This window comes from Martes martes, assembly GCF_963455335.1.
Source record: "Martes martes genome assembly, chromosome: X".
NCBI classification, from domain to species: Eukaryota; Metazoa; Chordata; class Mammalia; order Carnivora; family Mustelidae; genus Martes; species Martes martes.
In genome coordinates this window covers 78,914,582-78,936,891 of record NC_137897.1, presented here as the reverse complement: position 1 = coordinate 78,936,891, position 22,310 = coordinate 78,914,582, and the positions used below count along the sequence as shown (strand labels likewise).

Genomic DNA, 22,310 nt, shown 5'->3' with positions numbered 1-22,310 from the left:
TTCTTGACTAATTGCCCTGGCTAGAACTTGTAGTACAGTTTGTAAAAATGGCCAAAGAGGACATCTTCATATTGTTTCTGTTCTTAGAAGGAACACTTTTAGTCTTTCTCCCTTAAGTGTGATGTAAGTTGTGTGTTTTGGTAGATGTCCTTTATCAAATTGAAGAAGTTCTTTTGTATTCCTAGTTTGTTGGATATTTTTATCATGACAGGGTGCCGGATTTTGTCAAATGTTTTTTCTGCATCTATTATATTGAGATGATCTTGTGGTTTTGGGCTTTCATTCTGTTAATATGGTGGCTTATATTGACTGACTTTTGTGTATTATACTAAATTTACATTTCTGGGATAAATTCCACTTGGTCGTTGGGTATAATAATTTTTATATATTGCTGGATTCAACTTGGTAGTAATTTGTTGAGGGTTTTGCATCTAATTTATAAAAGGTATTGGTCTGTAGTTTTCTTATTATACTTGGTCTTGTTTTGATATCAGGGTGATACTAGTCTCATAGAATTAATTGGGAAGTGTTTCTCCCTCTTCTGTATTGTAATCATAATCATATTGAAAAATTTACTGTGAGGAAGAATACACTTCTAGAAATTATGAAATATATTTATAAATTTGCCAACCCATACAATGTTAGTGTAATAGGCAGTCCACAATTGCTTACTTCTTAGTTTTCACTAGAAATTACAGTTTCTGGGGGCACTTGGGTGGCTCAATTGGTTAAGTGTCTGCCTTTGGCTTAGGTCATGATCTAGGGGTCCTGGGATCAAGCCTGCATCAGGCTCCCTGCTCAACAAGGAGTCTGCTTTTCCCTCTGCCCCATCCCCCTGCTTGTGCACTCTCTCTCTCTCTCTGTCAGATAAATAAATAAATTCCTTAAAAAACAAGGAAGGGGGTGCCTGGGTGGCTCAGTTGGTTAAGCAACTGCCTTCAGCTCAGGTCATGATCCCGGAGTCCCGGGATTGAGTCCCACATCAGACTCCCAGCTCCATGGGGAGTCTGCTTCTCCCTCTGACCTCCCGTCTCTGTCTCTCGCTCTCTCTCAAATAAATAAATAAAATCTTTTAAAAAAGCCCAAAAAACAAAACAAACAAACAAAAAAGACGAGGAAGATGATGTTGTTTAACTCTGGTAAATATCACTGAATCTAACCCTAAGGCCATAGGTACACAGCAAAAATCCCTAGGCTTTCTTGCTTTGGTGGCTTTAGATAATATAATTGCTTTAGATTGCTTGTTGGCTGAACAAGGAGGAGTTTGTGCCATAGCAAATGCCTCCCACTGTACCTGGATCAGTACCTCTGGTATTGTAGCAAATACAAGGAATTAACAAACAAGCCACTTAGCTAAAACAGATTGATGTCTCTTCAGGTATATTTTTAAAATTTATTTGCTGTCATTTGGTTTGGTTCATCGGGCCCCTGATTAAGGAGCTTACTTCAGTCTTTGGCATTATCCCCTGATAGTCATCACTGTAGTCTCCCTGGTGTGCTGTGTTCTCTCAAGGGTCTGAAGTACATATTCACAGTCATCAGCATACAGCATATGGTCTCACCATACTTGGAGAAACAAACAAGATGAACAAACAAAGTGGAATAGCAAAAACAATTCTTCCACAAAACTGACATCATAACTTAATGAGTTTCATGAGACAAGACTAGTTTAAACCTGATGGTGATGGAGAGTGACACTAATACCAAAATTTTGGTTAATCTCTCACGAATGAGAGAATGACCAAAAGGATGGAATTATTAAAGTAATTGAGCAATGTCATCATTAGACTGAAGTGGCACTAATGACTTGGTAGACTAAAGCAAACCAAAACCTAAACCAGAGTCAATTCCTATAACTATCTCAAGGTTAAGAAGAACAACCGATCACAAACAGCTAACTAGGCTTCCCAGGATAATGCAACCACTTAAGATATCCAATTAAATAATTTCCTCATTTTGCTTCTGTATCTTCTCTATAAAAATCCTGCCCCTATGCCTGCGTGGCTGAGTGGGTTAAGCTTCTGCTTTCTGCTCAGGTCATGCTCCCAAGCTCCCAGGAAGCCTGCTTCTCTCTCTCCCTCTGCCTGCCACTCTCCATGCTTGTGCTCTCTCCACCCCCCCGCCGTCAAGTAAATAAATAAAATCTTAAAAAAAAAAAATTGCCTAGCTCCCGTCTGTGGAGCATTCCTAACCTCTTCCAATTTGGCACTGTTCGATGAGCTGATGTTTGCTCAAACCCTTAAAAATATTAATATGCCTCAGTTTATCTTTTTTTAAAAAAGATTTTATTTATTTATTTGACAGATAGAGATCGCAGGTAGGCAGAGAAGAAGGCAGAGAGAGAGGAAGGGAAGCAGGCTCCCTGCTGAGCAGAGAGCCCGATGCCCCAGGACCTCGGGACCATGACCTGAGCCGAAGGCAGAGGCTTTAACCCACTGAGCCACCCAGGCGCCCTGTGCCTCAGTTTATTTTTTAACAATTCTTCAGATTTGTAAAGTATTGGCATTTACTCTTCTTTAAACACTGGTAGATGTAAAGAAAAAACACACTCATGTGTCTCCTCTACTCTCAATACTTTGCTACAACACTGTTTCACTTTGACAGCCGACTTGTGGGTTTTCCACACATCAAGCAGTTCTGCAACACCTGCTGTGTGTTCGCTACTCAATTCTGACACTGTCTACTAGGAGACAGAATCGTATCCCACAGAGTAGTTCTACAACCCTGTACCCATTGCCACTTCAGATGCCAATTGCAAGTGAGGATACCTGTGCTTCTGACTGACTGGCTGGAGATTGGAGGTTCCCATGACCCCCACCTCAGGTTTAATTAATTTGCTAGAGCAGCTCTTATAACTCAGGAAACCATTTTACTTACTAGATTACCAGTTTATTGTAAAAGGATATAACTCAGGAACAGCCAAATAGAAGAGATTCATAGGGCAAGGTATGTGTGAAAGGATGTAGAGCTTCCACGCCTTCTCTGGGAGAGCTACTCTACCAGAACATCCATGTTTTTGCTAACTGGGAAGCTTCTTGAACCCCATATTCAGGGATTTTTATTGAGGTTTCATTACATAGGCATGAGTGATTAAATTATTGGTCATTGGCAATTAATCTCTAGCTCCCTTTCCTTCCCCTGAGGTGGTATGGGGGAGGGAAGGATGAGCTGAAAGTTCCATCCCTCTAATTATGGTTGGTTCTCTTGGCAACTAGCCTCAGTCCTTAGATTACCTAGGGACTTTTCAAAGGTCATCTCATTAATATAAAGTGGTATGGCTGAAAAGGGCTTGTTATGAATAATAAGACACCTTTATTGCTCTCATGACTTAGGAAGTTCCAAGAGTTTTAGGAGCTCTGTGCCAGGAACAGGACAGAGAACAAATACATATTTCTTTTTAAAAATATTTTATTTATTTCTTTGGCAGAGTGAGAGATCACAAGTAGGCAGAGAGGCAGGCAGAAAGAGAGAGGGAAGCAGGCTCCCTACTGAGCAGAGAGCCCGATGCAGGGCTGAATCCCAGGACCCTGAGATCATGACCTGAGCCAAAGGCAGAGACCTAACCCACTGAGCCGCCAGGGGCCCCCCAAATATATACTTCTTGTTATAAACCACAATATCACAGAAGAATTCATCAGTGCAACTATCTGAACCTGGGGTTTTCTTCACAGAAAGTTTTTGGTGTTTTATTTTTTAAGTAACAAATTTCATCTCTTTACTTGTTACAGGTCTATTCAGACTGTATTTCTTCTTGACTTGGTTTTGGTAGTTTAACTCCTTCTAGGAATGTCCATTTCATCTAGGTTATGTAATTCATTGTCATACAATTATTTATAGTATTATCTTATAACCCTTTATTTGTGTAAGGTTGATAGTGGTGTCCCCTCTTTCATTCCTGATTTTAGTAATATGAATCTTCTCACTTTTTTCTCTCTTTTGTTGTTCAGTGCAGTTAATGATTTGTCGCCTTTGTTGTTCTTTTCAAAGAACCAAATTTTGGTTTCATTGATTTTCTTTACTGTTTTTGTGTTCCCTATCTCATTAATTTCTATTCTAATCTTTATTATTTCCTGCCTTCAACTTGCATTGTGTTCAGGTTGGTATTCTTTTCAGTTTCTTGAGGTGGAAGACTAGGTTATTGAGGTCTTTCTTCCTTTTAAAATATAGATGTTTACAGCTACGATTTTTTCTCTAGGCTCTGCTTTAACTGCATCCCATAAGTTTTGGTATGTAGTGTTTTCAATTTCTTTCATCTCAAATTATTGTTTAATCCCACCCCTCTTTGACCTATTGGCTTTTTAGGAGGTGTTTTTTTTTTTTAATTTCCTGAACATTTGTGAATTCCCCACATGTGCTCATTTCTAATTTCATGACATTTTGGCCATAGAATATATTTGTAAATTGTAGATTTCAATACTTTTAAATATTTTGAGACTTATTCTATGGTTTAACACAATTATTGGGGGAAAAAAAGTAGAACAAACTAAACCAAAGCAAACAGAAGGAAGGAAAGAATAAATAAAGGCTAGTGTGAAAATAAATGTAATAGAGTACAGGAAAATAGAGACAATGAAACCAAAATTGGTTCTTTAAAAAGATCAACAAAATTAACAGACTGATAGCTACACTAAGAAAAAGCAAGAAGATTCTCATTACTAAAATCAGGAACAAAAGTGGGGACATCATTGCTGACCTTACAGAATGAAGAGAATTGTAACGAAAATCTATGAATCTATGAATCTATTGCAAGTTAACAAACTAGACAATCTACAAGAAATGGACGTTTTTCTAAAAAGATATACTATACTGAAGCTGACTCAAAAAGAATTAGAAAATCTGAATAGACCTATATCAAGTAAAGAGATTGAATTAGTAATCCAAAAAAACCTGGTAAAGAAAAGCCCAGGCCCAGACAGCCTCATCGGTTTATTCTACTGTTTATTTATTTATTTATTTGAGATTTTATTTATTTGACAAAGGGAGAGACAGCAAGAAAGGAACACAAGGAGTGGAAGAGGGAAAAGCAGGCTTCCCACTGAGCAGGTAGCCTGATGCAGGGCTCTGTACAAGGACCCTGGGGTCATGACCTGAGCCGAAGGCAGATGCTTAATGCCTAAGCCACTCAGTTACCTCTCTACTAATCTTTTAAAGAAAAATTAATAATAAACCTTTAATATTCTTGTAAAAATAGGAGAGAAAACACTTTTCAACACATTCTATAATGTGAGCATTACCCTGATACCAAACCAGATAAAAATATCAAAAAAGACAACTATAAAACAATATGCCTTATGAATACAGACACTAAATACTAACAGAATAATCCAACATCATATATAACAATACCATGACCAAGTAGAATTCATCCCAAGAATGCAAGCTTATTTTTTAAAAATTTTTAATTATTTTATTTATTTACTTGTCAGAGAGAAGAGAGAGAGCACAAGCAGGGGGAGCAGCAGGCAGAGGGAGCAACGGGCAGAAGGAGAAGCAGGCTCCCCACTGAGCAGGGAGCCCAACAAGGGACTTGATCGACTTGATCGCAGGATCCTGGGATCATGATCTGAGCCGAAGGCAGACGCTTAACTGACTGAGCCACCCAGGCATCCCGAATGCAAGCTTATTTGATGTATGAAAATCAACCAACATAAAATGCCGTATTAATTCAATAAAGAAAAAAAATCTCATAGTCTTCTCATTAGATGCAGAAAAAGCATTTGACAAAATGGGAACTTCCTCAATCTGATAAAGATACAATGTAACTATACCACCTTACATTATTTCATGGTGAAAGATTTAATGCTTTTTCCTAAGATCAGGTACAAGGCAAGAATTTTTTATATTCATACTTTTATTCAGTATTATACTGGAGGTTCTAGCCAGGGCAATTAGGCAAGAAAAAGAAATAAAAGGCATCCGGATTTGAAGCAAGAAGTAAATCTATATTCATAGCGTTATTTTGTAAATAATATTCCAAAGGTATGCACACACAAAAAAGCTTTTAAAACTAATAAGTGCATTCAGAAAGGTTGCAGAATGCCATAACAATATACAAAATGAGTTATATTTCTATACACTGGCAATGAACTATCTGAAGATGAAAATGAAAAAAATGGAGTACCTGAGGAAGGCCTGGGTGGCTCAGTCAGTTGAGTGTCTGCCTTCCACTCATGTTTTGATCCCAGGGACCTGGGATCAAGTCCCATATTGGGCTCCTTGCTCAACGGGGAGCCTGCTTCTCTCCCTCTGCCTGCTCTACATGCTGCTCCCCCACTTGTGCTCTCTCTCTCTCTGACAAATAAATAAAATCTTTTTAAAAAAAAAAGAAAGAAAGAAAGAAAAGAAAATGGAGCACCTGGGTAGCTCAGTCGGTTAAGTGTGCCTTAGGCTCAGGTCATGATCCCAGGGCTCTGGGATCCAGTCCCATGGCAGGCTCCCTGCTCTGTGGAGAGTCTGCTTCTTCCTCTTCCTCTGCCCTTCCTCCCCAATCATGCTCTCTCTCTCTCTCTCAAGTAAATAAATAAAATATTTAAAAAAATAAAACTAAGAAAATAATACTATTTACAGTAAGGTAAAAAAGAATAAAATACTTGAGAACAAATTTAACCAAAGAAATGCAACCACTGTACACTGAAAAATTTTTTAAATGTTGCTTGAAGAAATTAAGAAAGACCTAAATGAATGTAAAGATATTCTGTGTTCATGGATTGGAAGACTTAATATTGTTAACTTAGCACTACTTCCCAAACTGACCTGCAGATTTACTGCAACCTCTATCAAAGCTCCTGCTGACATCTTTTCAGAACTTGACAAGCTAATCCCAAAATTCTTTTGGACATCCAAAATACCCAGAATAGTCAAAACAATATTGAAAAAGGAAAAAATTGGAGCCCTCATAGTTTTGTATTTCCAAGTTTATTACAAAGCTACAATAATCAAGACAGTGTGGTACTTACATAAGGATAGGAATATAGAAAAATAAAATATAATTCAGAGTCTAGAACTAAACCTTCATGTTTGTAGTCAATTTATTTTTGACAAATGTGCCAAGATAATTCAATGGGGGAAAGAATAGTTTTTTTAGGAAATGGTGCTAGGACAGCTGGATAGCTACATGCAAAAGAATTAATTTGAGCCCCTACATCACATCCTATGTGAACTCAAAATGAATCATAGTTCTAAGTGTAAAAGCTGAGACTACAAAACTCTTAGAAGAAAACATATGAGTAAACATTTATGATCATAAGTTAGGCAATATTTTCTTAGACATGATACCAAAAGCATAGGTAACAAAAGATAAAATAGATGAATTGGCGGCTTAGTCAAAATAAAAAACTTTTATACTTCAAAGGACACCATTCAGGAAATGAAAAATCAACCTACAGAATGAGAGAAAATACTTGCAAATCAAATATCTGATAAGGGACTGCTATCCAGAATATATAAATGTCTCTTACAAGTCAACAATTAAAGGACAAGTAATCAAATCTATTTTTTAAATGGGCAAATGTTTTGCATATACCTTTTTCTAAAGAAGATATACAAATGGTGATCATGCCCATGAAAACATATTCAATAATATTACCTGTTATGGAAATATAAATCACACTACAGTGAGATCCCACTTCATATCAACAAGGATAGACAAAATAAAAAGACAGACTATATATAGCAAGTCCTGGTGAGAATGTGAAGAAACTGAAACCTCATACACTGTTGGTGGGAATGTACAATGGTGTAGCCACTTTGAAAAACATTTGGTAGTTCGCACAATGTTAAACATAGAATTACCATACAACCCAGCAATTTTAATCCTAGGTGTATACTCCAAAGAATTAAAACGTGTTCACACATCAGCTTTTACACAAATGTTCATAGCAGCATTATTCATTGTAGCCAAAAATGAGAACAACCCAAATGTTCATCACCTGTTGAATGGATAAATAAATGTGCTATGCCATTGAACGGAATACTATTAGGCAGTAAAAAGGAATGGAGTACTGATACATGCTATAACATAGATGAACTTTCAAAACATCGTGTTGAGGGGCGCCTGGGTGGCTCAGTGGGTTGAAGCCTCTGCCTTCAGCTCAGGTCTTGATCTCAGGGTCCTGGGATCAAGCCCCACATCAGGGCTCTCTGCTTAGCAGGGAGCCTGCTTCCCCCTCTCTCTCTCTGCCTGCCTCTCTGCCCACTTGTGATCTCTGTCTGTCAAATAAATAAATAAAATCTTTAAAAAACAACAACAACAACAAAAACATCGTGTTGAGTGAAAGAAGCTAGTCACAAAGACTGCATGTTGTATGATTCCATTTATATGAAATGTCCACAATGCCAAATCCATAGAGACAGGGAAGGTAGATTAGTGGTTACCAGTTACTGGGTAGGGTGAGGATGGTGGCGGAGGAGAATATGTAATGTTTGCTCATGTATAGGGTTTCTTTTATGGATGATGAGGGTACTCTAAAATTAGATAGTGGTGGTGGTTGCACAACTTTGTGAATATACTAATATAACTGAATTGTATACTTTAAAAAGGGATGAATTTTGTGGCATGTGAATTATATCTTAATAAAACTGGTATCTAAGAAAGTAATTATTTCCATTTAAAGACAAAGCACTTTTTTTCTGCGGTGGAAGAGGCCCACTGTAATCAACCTTCCCCATGTGAATGTCTGGTACCCCCTGGAAATGGTGCCCTTGGCAGGTTCTGTACTCAGCTGTGACAAGTAGTCACATCAGGTTGGTAAAGGGAGTCAATATTGTTGCACTCTTGCATAGCTCTATTCTTGCTCTCATGGCCACTTTACGGGGGCTCATTGAGCAAACACCAGGATTGCTGGGAGGAAAAACTGAATGATATCTACAGAGATGGTCATTTTTTTCTCCTAATTATTGAAAGCTTTCTTTGCAGCGGCTGCCCCCAGTGGGTACACTCGCTATCTGAATATATAGATATGGACTATTTAGAAGGGAATGTGGTCTAGATGTCAAGATCCTCCCAATGGCTAAAAACATGCAGAAACTTGTTCAGGGCATCCACCATGAAGGATCCCTGTGCCCCTATTTCTTCATAATTATCCAGATACCTTTTGTGAGCTGGTGCCTAAACACTGCCTGATCTTTTTCCTTTCTTTCTTTCTTTCTTTCTTTCTTTCTTTCTTTCTTTCTTTCTTTCTTCCTTCCTTCCTTTCTTTTTTTTAGATTTTAAGTATTTATTTATTTATTTATTTATTAGAGAGAGAGAGAGAGAGAGCGTGCACAGAGGGAGAGTGAGAGGAAAAAGGAGATTCACCACTGAGCAGAGAGCCTGACGTGGGGCTTGATCCCAGGACTCTGGGATCATGACCTGAGCTGAAGGCAGAAGCTTAATCAACTGAGCCACCCAGACACCCCATCTTTTTTTTTTAATTGAGATAACTTAGTAGATACCTTCAGACCAGCTGAACCTGGTCTTTTCTCTTTTTTAAAAGATTTATTTATTTATTTATTTGAGAGAGTGAGGGGAGTGAAGGGGCAAAGGGAGAGACTCTCAAGCAGACTCTGTGCTGAGGGGCATGGAGCCTGTTGTGGGGCTTGATCTCAAGACCCCAAGATCACGATCTGAGCTGAAACCAAGAGTTGGATGCTTAACCAACTGAAGCATCCAGGAACCCTGAGCCTGATCTTTTTTATGCTGCCTCTGACAATATTTTCCCAAGAGCCTGTGGAAACTGGCTAGCATAGGGCTCTCTCTCTCCTCGGTCCTGAACCCTAAATTTCTTTGGGGTTAGGTGGGCAAGTCCCTCCTTGAAAAAGTAATTGAGATAACCAGACTTTCGCACAGACAGGGAGGGGCTTAGAGAGCCAAGCTTTGAACAATTTTGACCCTGTGCCATTGAATAACAATGAGGATGCTTTAACCTTGAAGAACAGTCAGTAGACATAAATGGTCCAGAAAATAAAACCACAAACCAAAAAAAAATATTTTTTTTAGAAATGAAGCTCTTAAGATTATGTATTTTGAGAGAGAGAGAAAGAGAGAGAGACGGGGGGAGGGGCAGAGGGAGAAAATCTTTCACACAGATTCCCTGCTGAGTGAGGATTCCAGCTCCTGGCTCCTTCCCACAACCCATGAGATCATGACCTGAGCTAAAATCAAGAGTTGGATGCTTAACCAACTGAGCCACCCAGTCACTCCCCCCATTTTTTTAAAATGAGGGCACAGGCTGGCTTAATCATTTTGTGAGTTGATCACAGAAAAAAAACTTTGAATTTCTGACAAATTTTAGAAAAATTGAATGGAGGGAATACAAGGCATTAGATATTCAGTTGCTTAGTTACAAGCCACAGAAGCCAACTCTGGTTAATTTGAGCAGAAAGAGACTATTATTAAAGGGTATTGAGTGGCCTTGGGATGGGGATGGTGCTAGAAGAGGCAGATGATAAGGGTTAAAGTCCCTACAGTTAGGAACAAATCCAGAATACACTTGAGAATCAATCTGATTTCTGTCCCTTTTAGTTTTTGCTTTTTCCAGAATGTCTTATAAATGGAAGCAAACTAGAGTATATAGTCTTTTAAAAAAGATTTTATTTATTTATTTGACACAGAGAGAGAGAGACAGTGACAGAGGGAACACAAGCAGGGGGAGGGGGAGAGGGAGAAGCAGGCTCCCCACTGAACAGGGAGCCCAACGTGGGACTCCATCCCAGGAGCCTGGGATCATGACCTGAGCCAAGGCAGAGGCAGACCCTTAATGACTGAGCCACCCAGGTGCCCCCAGAGCATAGCCTTTTTTGGTCTGGCTTCTTTCACTTAGCCTAATGAATTTGAGTCATTCATGTTTTTGCATGAGCCACTAGTTTTTTCTTGTTTATGCATTCACCATTTGGGGGATAATTTGGATTGTTTCCAGTTTTGAGCTCTTATGAATAAAGCTACTAAAGTTTTCATTTCTCTTGGGTAAATACTTAGGAGTGGGATTACTGGGTAATGTATGGCTGCCAAACTTTTCTAAAGAGGCCATGCCATTTTTTCCCATTTATTTTAAGTAAACTCTACATCCAGCATGGGGCTCAAACTCATGACCCCAAGATCGAGAGTGGCATGCTCTACTGACTTGAGCCAGCCAGGCACCCCGGGCCATGCCATTTTGTAGTCCCACCAATAATGAGAATTCCAGTTGTTCCATATCCTTGTTAGAACTTTTTAATAACAGCCTTTTGTTTTCGTTTTTTTAGTTTATCCACTCTAGTAGGAGTGTAGTAGTATCTCATTTCCCTGAAAATTAATGGTGTTGAACATATTTTCATCTGATCATTTGCCATATTCATCTTTTCTTTGGTGAAGTGTCTATTCAAATCTTTGCCTATTTTTAAATTGTCTAATTTTCTTGTTATTTGTCTTATTATTACTGAGTTGTAAGAGTTCTTTGTATATTCTGGAGACAGATACTTTATCAATGATCTTCCAGGTGGAAGCTTGTCTTTTCACTTTCCTAACATGTTAATGGCTTTTGAGGAGCTTTTTAATGAGGAGCCTCCATTTAATGAGGAGCCATTAAAATATAAAAATATTTTAATATTGATGTGGTCTAATTTATATATATTTTTAATTAATTAATTAATTAATTTTAATAAACATATAATGTATTTTTATCCCCAGGGGTACAGGTCTGTGAATCGCCAGGTTTACACATTTCACAGCACTCATCATAGCACATACCCTCCCCAATGTCCATATCCCCACCAATTTATATATTTTTTACTAGCACTTAACATCCTTCTGTGAAAGGTTTGCCTAACCCAAGATTAACTCTTTATTCCTATTTTTTCTAACAATATTTAATTTTATATATTTTTAAGGTAATCTCTACACTCAATGTGGGGCTTGCACTCACAACCCCTTTGGGCTCTGGACCCCAAAGTCCAGAGCATGCACCACTGACTGAGCCAGCCAGGCACCCTTCTAACAATACTTTAAATTTTATTGTCTGCATTTAAATGTTTTATCATTAGCATTTGTCTTTTTCTATTTCTTAGTAGGAAAAACTGGAACTTATTAAGTAGATAGTGGAAGAAAAATAATTTCAAAAGTCTTTAAACTACTATAACATTAAGTAAGCAATATTTTACTCTGCAACTACAGATTATTCCATATTTTTCCTATTTTTGAATGAAGTGTTAATAATTTTAGTTTTTGCATTTTGACCTATGAGCCATTTTGAGTCCATATTTTGTATATGGTGTGAGGCAAGAGTACTTTTTAAAGATTTTATTTATTTATTTAAAGATTTTATGTATTTGTTTGAGAGAGAGAGAGCATGAGAAGGGGGAGGGTCAGAGGGAGACTCAGACTCCATGCTAAGCAGGGAGCCCGATGCAGGATTCAATCTCCGGACTCCAGGGTCATGACCTGAGCTGAAGGCAGTCACTTAACGAACTGAGCCACCCAGGCACCCCAAAGATTTTATTTATTTATTTATTTATTTGACAGAGAGAGAGAGAGAGAGAGAGATCACAAGTAGGCAGAGAGGCAGGCAGAGAGAGGGGGCTCGATCCTGAGACCCTGAGATCATGACCTGAGCCGAAGGCAGAGAGAGGCTTAACCACTGAGCCACCCAGGTGCCCCAAAGGTACTCTTTTTTTTGTATATGGATGTCTTCTATAGACTGCATGCGTAACCCTCAAATTCATATTTAAATCATAACATCCAATGTGGTGGAATTCGGAGGTGGGCTCTTTGGGAAGTGAATAGGCCATGTGGTGGAACTGTCATGAATGGGATTAGTTTCATTATAAGAGACCCCAGAAAGTTCCTTTGCCCCTTCTGTCATGTGAATACATCTCTTTATGAACCAGGAATCAGGCCTCACCAGATACCAAATTCATCAGTGCCTTGATCTTAGGCTTCCCAGATTCCAGAACTGTGAGAAATAAATGTTTGTTGTTTAAGCCACACAGTCCATGGTATCTTTGTTATAGCAGCTAGAACTAAGACAACATCTGATTGTTCCAGAATCACTTGTTGAACAGTTTATTTTTCTCCATTGAATTACTTTGAGATCTTTTTTAAAAATGAATTGTCTATATACATATGGACCTATTTCTGGAATGTCTGTTTTACTCCATTGACTATGTCTATAGTCTATAGAATCCTGCATCGGGCTCCCTGCTCAGCATGGAGTCTGATTCTCCCTCTGACCCTCCCCCTTCTCATGTCTATCTTTGTGCCAATATTACACAGTCTTGATTACTATAGCTTTATAGTTAGTCTTGAAGTCAGGCAGAGTCCTCCAAAGTTGTTCTTCTTTTTCAACATATTCTGGCTATCTTATGTCCTTTGCTTTTCCATATAACTTTTAGAATCCCAGTTTGCTGGGATTTCTATTGGGATGACATTGAATTTATAGATCAGTTTTAGAGAGAATTACCATATTAACACTACTGGGTCTTCTAATCCATGAATAGTTCTCTCTCTAAACTCAGGGCCCCATATTCAATCATAATTTTTAAGTATATGTGTCAAGGGCAGTGTAGGGGGTATCAGGATGAATAAGAAAGTGTTTTGATAAAGGAAAATACTGGTGGGTTAAATAAAATACCTAACATTGAAAGTTTTTAATATTTTTAAGAGCACTATTACCCTTTTCAGTTGGAATTGGGTTTGCAATGGAAAGGGATATTTTCAGCTTGAAACTCAGTTGTGTAACCCTCTCTGCTTATGTGTGGACAGGTCCCTTAATTTTGTATTATGAGCCAGCCAGGAGACTTTAGAAAACTCAGACTAAGAAAAGTATGTACATTTAGATATGGTTTTCTTAGGGTACTGTGGTGTAGTGTTCAATTCAAATCACCATCCATTGTCTGGATGGTCCATTAGTCTCAGGACACAGCCCCCAGTAGACCCCAAATATCTGAGTCCTCTGCAGAGAAAAGGAGCTATAAGCAAATATAAAATGAACTGAAAGTGGTATTGACTATGCTAAGAACTGTGGAATACAGGGCAGCCCAAGGACCTGTGGGGCAGTACCACCTGAGTGGGCATGACTCTGAAGCTGGGAGAGATGCTTTATCCACACTCCTACAGCAGTCAAGTAGGGGCTTTGGCCCTTTGGGGATGATAGGGAATCAGAGGGGCTTTGTCACCACAACTCCATATCAACAGCTGTTAGCAGAGGATACAGGGCAGAGCAGAACAGGAGTGCCCAGCACATATGGTAGTATCCAGAGAATGGTGGCACCCTCTTCTCGGCTGCTTGGTCTTATTCCTAGGTACAGGTGAGACCAACCTTTGGCCTTCCCCTTAGTGTTTGACAGTCCAGGGTCCTACTACTACCAAGGTGCCAGCCCAGCATAGCTCACATACTCAGTATCTAATTTGACCCTCTCAGCAGTATGTGAGTTTAAGTTTTATTCCCATTTCACAGATGACAAGACTGACCCTTACAGCACTGGTTCTGTTGCTATAACCACCAGTTGATTTCTCTAGCTGGGAGTCTCAGAGATAATGTGAGTTTTACTTACCATTTTACATTCTGACGACAGGAATTTTAAGTGTCTTTATTGCCCTCATAAACTCACTGAACGTTTCAGTTGTTTATCATGTATTGATTTCTAGGGTTTTTGAAATTATGACAAACGTAATCCATCCTTTAGGAAAAAGTAGTTAGTGAGAAAAGCGAATAAAAAGAATCACACATGGTGGCAGTCATAGGATGGTAGAGGACTCAGAAGAAGGAGCAGCAGTGCCCACTGACACAGTTACAACTAGAGGAAGGCATGGGGATGAGTAATGCCCACAGAATGGCATGGAGGTACCTAACCATAAGGTGATTGGACTCATGTTTGAATAAAAATGAGACCTTTTTTTTGGGCTACCATACAGGAAAAACCATCATCTGTTTTTCAGTATACACATTTTCAGAGCTTTATCTATGCACAAATGCATTATGCAAACATTTATATTTTTACAAAAATGGTCTGATACTGTATATCTGGTTCTGAAAACTCTATTTTCTTTATTGTTATTTTACAGCGTACCATGAACATTTCTTCCATGCACATGGGTGAAAATTCCCTACTGAAAGACAGAGAACATTGTAGTTGGATCAAAAGGCTGCTGGTAACAAGAGTGACACCTAAAGCAAAGTATCAGCTTAAGGTTAAAGCACATAGCTTGGCAAATGCCTACCAGGGAAAGCATGGTCAGGAATATTCTCATTAGAGAAGTTAAAATTGAAGGCCAAAGGCATTAAAGATATGGGATATCATGTAAACCCTTTTGGCCCCTACCTCCGCCCCTCACGCCCCTGACACCCCGCTGCCCCCTTGGGGCAAATGGATCCTGAACATCTCTTTGCATCCAATGAAAACCACCCATTTTCTGTTTTTTTCTTAGCTCTTCCTGAGCCCTTGACATATCTCCACATTCTCTCATCATCTCCTCACTGCCCAATTGCCTTTCTTGTAAGTCCTCCTGATAGTCCTTAGGGGAATCGTCCGTCCCCCTGTCCGTTTTTCTTTTTGCTTTCCTGGGCACATAATCTTCAGCTGGGCGCTTTTCAGCAGCCCGTGGCTCACTCTCAGGCTTTGCCAGGGATTCTGGCTTGCCCTCACTGTGTGGTTTTCCCTCATTTTCAGACTTGCCCTGCTTTTCTTGCTTTCCCTCATCTTCTGGTTGTCCCCCATTATCTGGCTGTCCCTTATTCTGGAGCTTTCCCTCATGCCCTGGCTTCCCCTCCACTTCCAGCTTTTCTTCCTCATCTGATTTTCCTTCATCTTCAGGCTCTACTTCATCTTCAGGCTTTCCCTCAATTTCCAGCTTTCCTTCATTTTCATTGTAGAGTTTTTCCATGTTGAATTTTCCCTTCTTTTCCTTGTCCTGGGTGGGGGGTAGAGTGGGAGAGCGGGGGTAAGAGAAGTCAAAGGAGACAAGGGAGACTGAGGACTTGGGTGGAATGTAGGTGCTGATAGTACTGGCATCTTTCCCCTTGGCTGGGTTCCCCTGACCTGCTTAAGCCCTCCAAGTTTGTCTTCTCCCCACCTTTGACCCCATAATTCATCCTACACCTGAGAGCCAACCATTTCCCTGGCAGGCCCTACCACCTTTTGTACCATCCCTCAGTATGGTGGGGTGGGTGCAACATACATGGTGGTGAGATGGGCAGTGGGGACATGGGCAGTGGGGACCTCAAATTCTGCCTACACCGTGCCCTCTACACCCTCCCCCTACCATTCCTGTCCAGTGCCCCTCCACCCTTTCACTCACCTGAAGGGATTCTAAACAGGTTCTTCCTCCTTTTCTAGAAAGCCTTGCAGAGTGCAGGGGACAGACAGACAGACCTGCAGACAGACAGGAGACAGGGGAAGGGCCTGTGTGCTCAGCCAACTGAAGTTTCTTTCCTGAACCTGGGCTTTCCTCATGCAACATTTTCCTCTCCTACCTCCCCCGCATCCCAGCCGCCATTACTTTCAGGCCTCAGGCTCCAAACCAGGATGCTTTCCAAACTGTTTGGGTTTCTGTGTCCCCCTTCCCTGCAGGCAAGCCGCCCACCCAACCCCCTTTCCGCGGAGGGCAGTATTTCCTCTTTGGTGCAGAGTGTGAGGGGGGTTATTTCTAAAATGTCTACATTTCGCTGTCGCACTGCAGGGGCGCCCCCCCCCCCATTTCAGGTCCAAAAATGGATGGAGGGCGCACAGGAGGGGCGTCGAAGAGGCGGCGGTGGGGTGCTCCAACCCCACCTGCCCACATCCACGCTGCATCCCCCTCCTCACCGACCTCCCGGACCCCCATTCCACTCCGCTCTGCTCCGGGTTCCTACTCCCATCCACCTCCACCCCTGCCCACGGCTGCCAGCAGTGCCCACCTTTACACTGACCTGTGGGGCCCGGGGCAGGCCTGCGCTTCCTCGGGCCCGCCGAAGCCCGCTCGCCCCTCGCCGGCCACCCGGGCAGCTCACGGAGCTGGTTCTGCGCAGGCGATGGGAGCGGACAGCGCAGAGACCGGACCGCAGGGCGGGCGAGCGGGCGGGCGCGGGGGCTGCTGCCCACGTCGGTCACGTGAGCACCGCGTCACCCGAGCTCGGTCCCCCACCCCGCCCCCCTTACCCCCATCCCCAAGGGACCAAGCAACCACACACGGTGCAGGGACGAGTGGCAAATGGGGAATCAAGAAGAGGGCAGGAGCTGGGAGGCTTCCGGACCGCAGGTGCTTTACCTGGCGCATCTCAGGCCCTCGCACTGCATCCCTCTGCGATGTACGTCATTGCCAGGTATGACCGCTGATCACGGGGACGGTACCCGCCTTTGCCAGGAGCGCTCAACAACTGAGTCCCACAGGCTGCTTTCAAGACCGGCTCTGCCTGACTCCAGAGCCCAGACAGTAGTACCTCCAGGAAGCGGCACTGCCACCTTGAGCAGCTGTGTTCCTGGACCTCTTCTCTGTACCCATGTTCTCTCTCCCTGAATGATTTCTGTTCATTGCCCTCTAAGCACAGATGATTCTCAAATCTCCATCTCCAGGCTGTTCCCTCCCCCCGAGCCTTAGATCCACTTTTTGCTTTCCCATCAGCAGCATGGGAGAGTGCTTGATTCTTCACGCGTTTTCCACCATGTGTTGGAATACATTTTCATTTTCACTAACATGATAGGTGAGTAGTAGTACCTCAATGGCATTTTATTTTGCATTTTTTTGGACAATTTAAATACCACTGTAAATTGTCTGTTCACGTCTTTCCACATTTTTGTTGGGTTGTTGGTCCTTCTCCCCTCATTTTCAGTACCCTTTATACATTAACAGTATTAGGCCTTTATGTTTTATGTTGCAAATATTTACTTCCAGTTTATTAGTTGCTTTTCTACTTTGTATATGGTGTATTTCTGCCATGCATTTAAAAAGTAGTCAAACTTATCAAATGTTTTTTGCATCTAGATTTTGATTCATAGTTAAGAATTCTTTTCCTACATGAGGCCAGAGAAATTCACCCATGTCTTCTTTTAGTACTCATATGGTTAACTGTATTTGTCCTGAGGGCATCTGTGGTTAGGAATAGAGGTTAAGTAATACACCAGTGCCAAACTGAGTTGAATCTACTGCTGACTCAAGGCAGCAAATCAAAGCCCCAAGGCTCATTACAAGAAGAGGGGTTTCCTAACAAACCAGCACCCATATAATGCTGGGAACCTCAAATGTTTCAGTTTAGGGGTAATTAAAAACTGGAAATAAACTAGCTCTCACAAAGTCTTTTAGTTTGGCCTTGCAACATCTAATTGGACTAGTAAACTTTAAGCTTTGAACATAGATTATGGTGGTTCCAGACAGGAAGAACCCTTATAAGTCCTGACCAATGCAAACAAAATCTTCTCTGGAGTAAGTGTCGATCATCCTAGGCCCCAAATTATTTCAACAAACAATTGTTCATGTACAATGTCCACACAGAAAGATAACCAGGAATACAAATTTTTAAAAAGGCATCATAAGTAAGAAGCAGTAGAGACAAAAGCTAACACAAACAGATCCATTAGTTTTGAATTATCTGAATCATCAGATACAGACTATTAAACTACAACGCTTACTGTATTCAGATGAATAAAATCCAATCTTGAAAATTTCAACAGGGTGCTAGAAATCAGAAAAAGTGGAAAAAAGAAGAGGAATTCTAAAACAACAACAACAACAACAAAACCCAGCTGAAATTAGAAACTCAATGGATGGCTTTAACAGCAGATTAGATGCAGCTCAAAAGAGAATTAAAGAACTAGAAATTATGTTCAGAAGAAACTATCCATAAGGCTGCACAGGTAGTAAAGAAGATGGAAAATTCAAATGGGAGGGCATAAGATCTAACAAATGTTTACTTGGAATTTCAGAAGGAAAAGAGAAATGGATGTGTTCAGAGGCAACCTCTGAAGAGACAACTGAGGATTTTTCAGAACTGGTGAAAGACATTGATCCATAGATCGAAGAAGTCCAAGATATCCCAAATAGGATAAAAAGAAACTCATACAGAGATGCATAATAGTAACCTTGCAGAGAATCAAAGACAAAGAGAAAAATCATAAAAGTAGCCAGAAAAATAGAATACCCCTTGAAGGAACAAAAGTTAGGGTGATTGATGGTTTCTCAATAGAAACAATGGAGGTATGAAGATAGTAGAATGATATCTTTAGTAACTTAAAGGAAAATAAATGCCAGACAAAAAAATTGAGAACCAGTAAAAATACCCTTCAAAATTAAAGGCGAAATAAAGACTTTTAAAAATAAAAAGAGTAGGGACGCCTGGGTGGCTCAGTTGGTTAAGCAGCTGCCTTCGGCTCAGGTCATGATCCCAGCGTCCTGGGATCGAGTCCCACATCGGGCTCCTTGCTCCTCAGGGAGCCTGCTTCTCCCTCTGCCTCTGTCTGCCAGTGCTCACTCTCTCTCGCTTCTCTCTCTCTCTGACAAATAAATAAATAAAAAAAAAATAAATAAAAAGAGTTTCCCATTGGCAGGCATAAACCAAAGGAAATACTGAATGCTACAAGGCATTTTTCCCATGACAGGAAAATGATCCCAGATGGAATACTGGAGATAAGAAAGGGAAAAACAACAATTAAAAAGACAAATATGTATGTAAACTTAAATCAATACTACATAAAACTAGTAATACCTTGTTAATTCATACCAACAAATGACATAGCAGTCAAGAGGGCTGAAGTAAAAGTACAAAATTAATATTAGCCTTTGATAAGTCAAGATTGTATGTTCTAATTGCCAGAAAACATTAAGGTAAAACATCTAAGCTAACAGAGGGGCAAAAATAAGAAAATAATCCTAAAGAAGAGAAAACTAACATACATTAGATGGGACATAGAGAAGGAACTTGATACAATGGTTAATTTATATCTATTAATATCAATGAGTATATTAAATATGATTTACATGAAGCAATTAAAAGAAAGATTTTCAGACTGGAAAAAACACAATGTTATACTGTTTATGAAAGACATATGAAATACAAAAATACATAGAGACTGAAAGTATAAGTATAGAAGAAAATTATAACATGAAAACAGTAACCAAAAGGAAGACATTATAAATAACAAAATAGACTTCAAAACAAAAAGCATTATATTTTAAAATTTGTATGCACTTACTAGATTGACCTCAAAATACATAAATCAAAATTTGACAGAACTACAAGGAGAAATAAACAAAGCTTTTATTTAAGCATTATAACACTCCTATTTCTCTAACTGTGTAAATATTTAAAGTGTTGAAAGGAAAAAAATCACCAAATTAAAATTTTATATCCAGCAAAATTGTCCTTCAAAAGTGAAGGAGAAATAAAGATTTTTCTCAGACTAACAAAAACTGATGACCAGCAAACCTTTCACTAAAGAAACATTAAAAGATGGGGTGCCTGGGTGGCTCAGTGGGTTAAAGCCTCTGCCTTCAGCTCAGGTCATGATCCCAGGGTCCTGGGATCCCAGCCCCACACCGAGCCCCACATCAGGCTCTCTGCTCAGCAGGGAGTCTGCTTCCCTTCCTCTCTCTGCCTGCCTCTCTGCCTATTTGTGATCTGTCAAATAAATAAATAAAATCTTAAAAAAAAAAGAAAGAAACATTGAAAGATTTTCTCTAGGGAAAAGAAAATTGATCAGCAACACAAATTAGTTCAGCAACTCAAATATTCATAAAGAGCAGTGGAAAGGAATATATGAAAGTATAATGAAATTGTTTCTTTTTCTTATTGATACAAAAGATAAATATCTAAAGTATTAATGTTAACAATATATTTAGTGATTATAGCATATGGATAAGTGAAATGAATGAATACTCTGTTGTAAGGTATCTACACTACATATAAGTGAAGCAGAAGAATGTTCTTTGAAAGTAAACCTAGTGAAAAATAGATATTGTAAACTTGAGGGAAATCACTAAAAAAAATTTTTTTTAAGATTTTATTTATTTATTTGACAGAGATCACAAGTAGGCAGAGAGGCAGGCAGAGAGAGTGAGAGGGAAGCAGGCTCCCTGCTGAGCAGAGAGCCCGATGTGGGACTCGATCCCAGGACCCTGGGATCATGACCTGAGCCGAAGGCAGTGGCTTAACTCACTGAGCCACCCAGGCGCCCCTAAAAATTTTTTTAGAAGAAATATAATTGATACACTAAGAGAAGACAAATGGAATCATGTAAAATACTCAAAACTAGAGAAGGCAGAAAAAGAACTCTTGGAAACGAATGGAAAACAGTTACACATGGTTGATACTAATCCGAATGTATCTCCAGAATCATTTTAAATATAAATGCTCCAAATACACCCACTTAAGACAAATTGTTAGAATGAACACATAAAAGCCAAGTATACGTTTTGGACAAGAGGCCCATTTTAAAAGAAAGACTCTGGGCACCTGGGTGGCTCAGTTAGTTAAGCATCTGCCTTTGGCTCAGGTCATGATCCCAGGATCCTGGGATCAAGTCTTGCAATGGGCTCCTTGCTCAGAGGGGAGCCTGTTTCTCCCTCTGCCTGCTTATCCCCTTGCTGTGCTTTCTGGCAAATAAATAAATAAAATCTTTAAAATAAATAAAGACTCTGAAAGGTTATAAGTAAAACAATGGAGAAAGATATACACAACCATATAAACTAAATCAAAAGAAATATGGACAAAAGAAGGATGATGGAGGGGTGCCTGGCTGGCTCAGTGGGTACAGCATTTGACTCTTAATCTTGGGGGCATGAGTTCAAGCCCCACAGTGGGCACAGAGCCTACAAAAAAATGCTGGAATAGCTATACAATTTCAGATAAAGAAGACTTGAGAACAATTAAAGTATCAGAGATTTAAAAAAAGAGGCACTACATAATGACAAAGGGATCAATTATGGAAAAAAACAAATACATAATAATCTTAAATATATATGTACAAAAATATCAAAATATATGAGGGAAAACTGATAAAACAAATTGATAAAACAGACAATCTATTATCTGAGTTGCAGTCTTCAACCACCCCTAGTCAATAATTGACAGATTAAGCAGGCAAAACATCTGTAAAGATACAGTTGACCTGAACGGCACTATTAATCAACTTGATCTAAATGGCATTTACAGAACATTACATCTAATATCAGAACACATTTTTTCAAGTTCATATAGAACATTCACTGCAAGTCCATATTCTAGGCCATTAAATACACCTTACCAAATTTAAAAGAACAGAAATCATAAAAAGTATGTTCTCAGTGGAATTAAAGTAGAAATCAACAACGGATAGATGGAAAAACACAAGTATTTGGAAATTACAATTCTAAACATATGAGTCAGGGAAAAATATAAGAGAAATGCAAA

The 22,310-nt window shown here is 39.8% G+C and overlaps 1 protein-coding gene across 1 annotated transcript; it reads right to left on the bottom strand.

Moving 5' to 3' along the window:
* Window positions 1-14,981: 14,981 nt before the first annotated feature.
* LOC308337107 (transcription elongation factor A protein-like 3) lies at window positions 14,982-15,835 on the bottom strand (the record flags this gene model as incomplete). Its single annotated transcript, XM_080795139.1, has 1 exon — window positions 14,982-15,835. The coding sequence occupies one exon, from the start codon at window positions 15,833-15,835 to the stop codon at window positions 15,233-15,235; it is 603 nt and encodes a 200-aa protein (XP_080651265.1). The 3' UTR covers window positions 14,982-15,232.
* Between the last annotated feature and the right edge of the window lie 6,475 nt (window positions 15,836-22,310).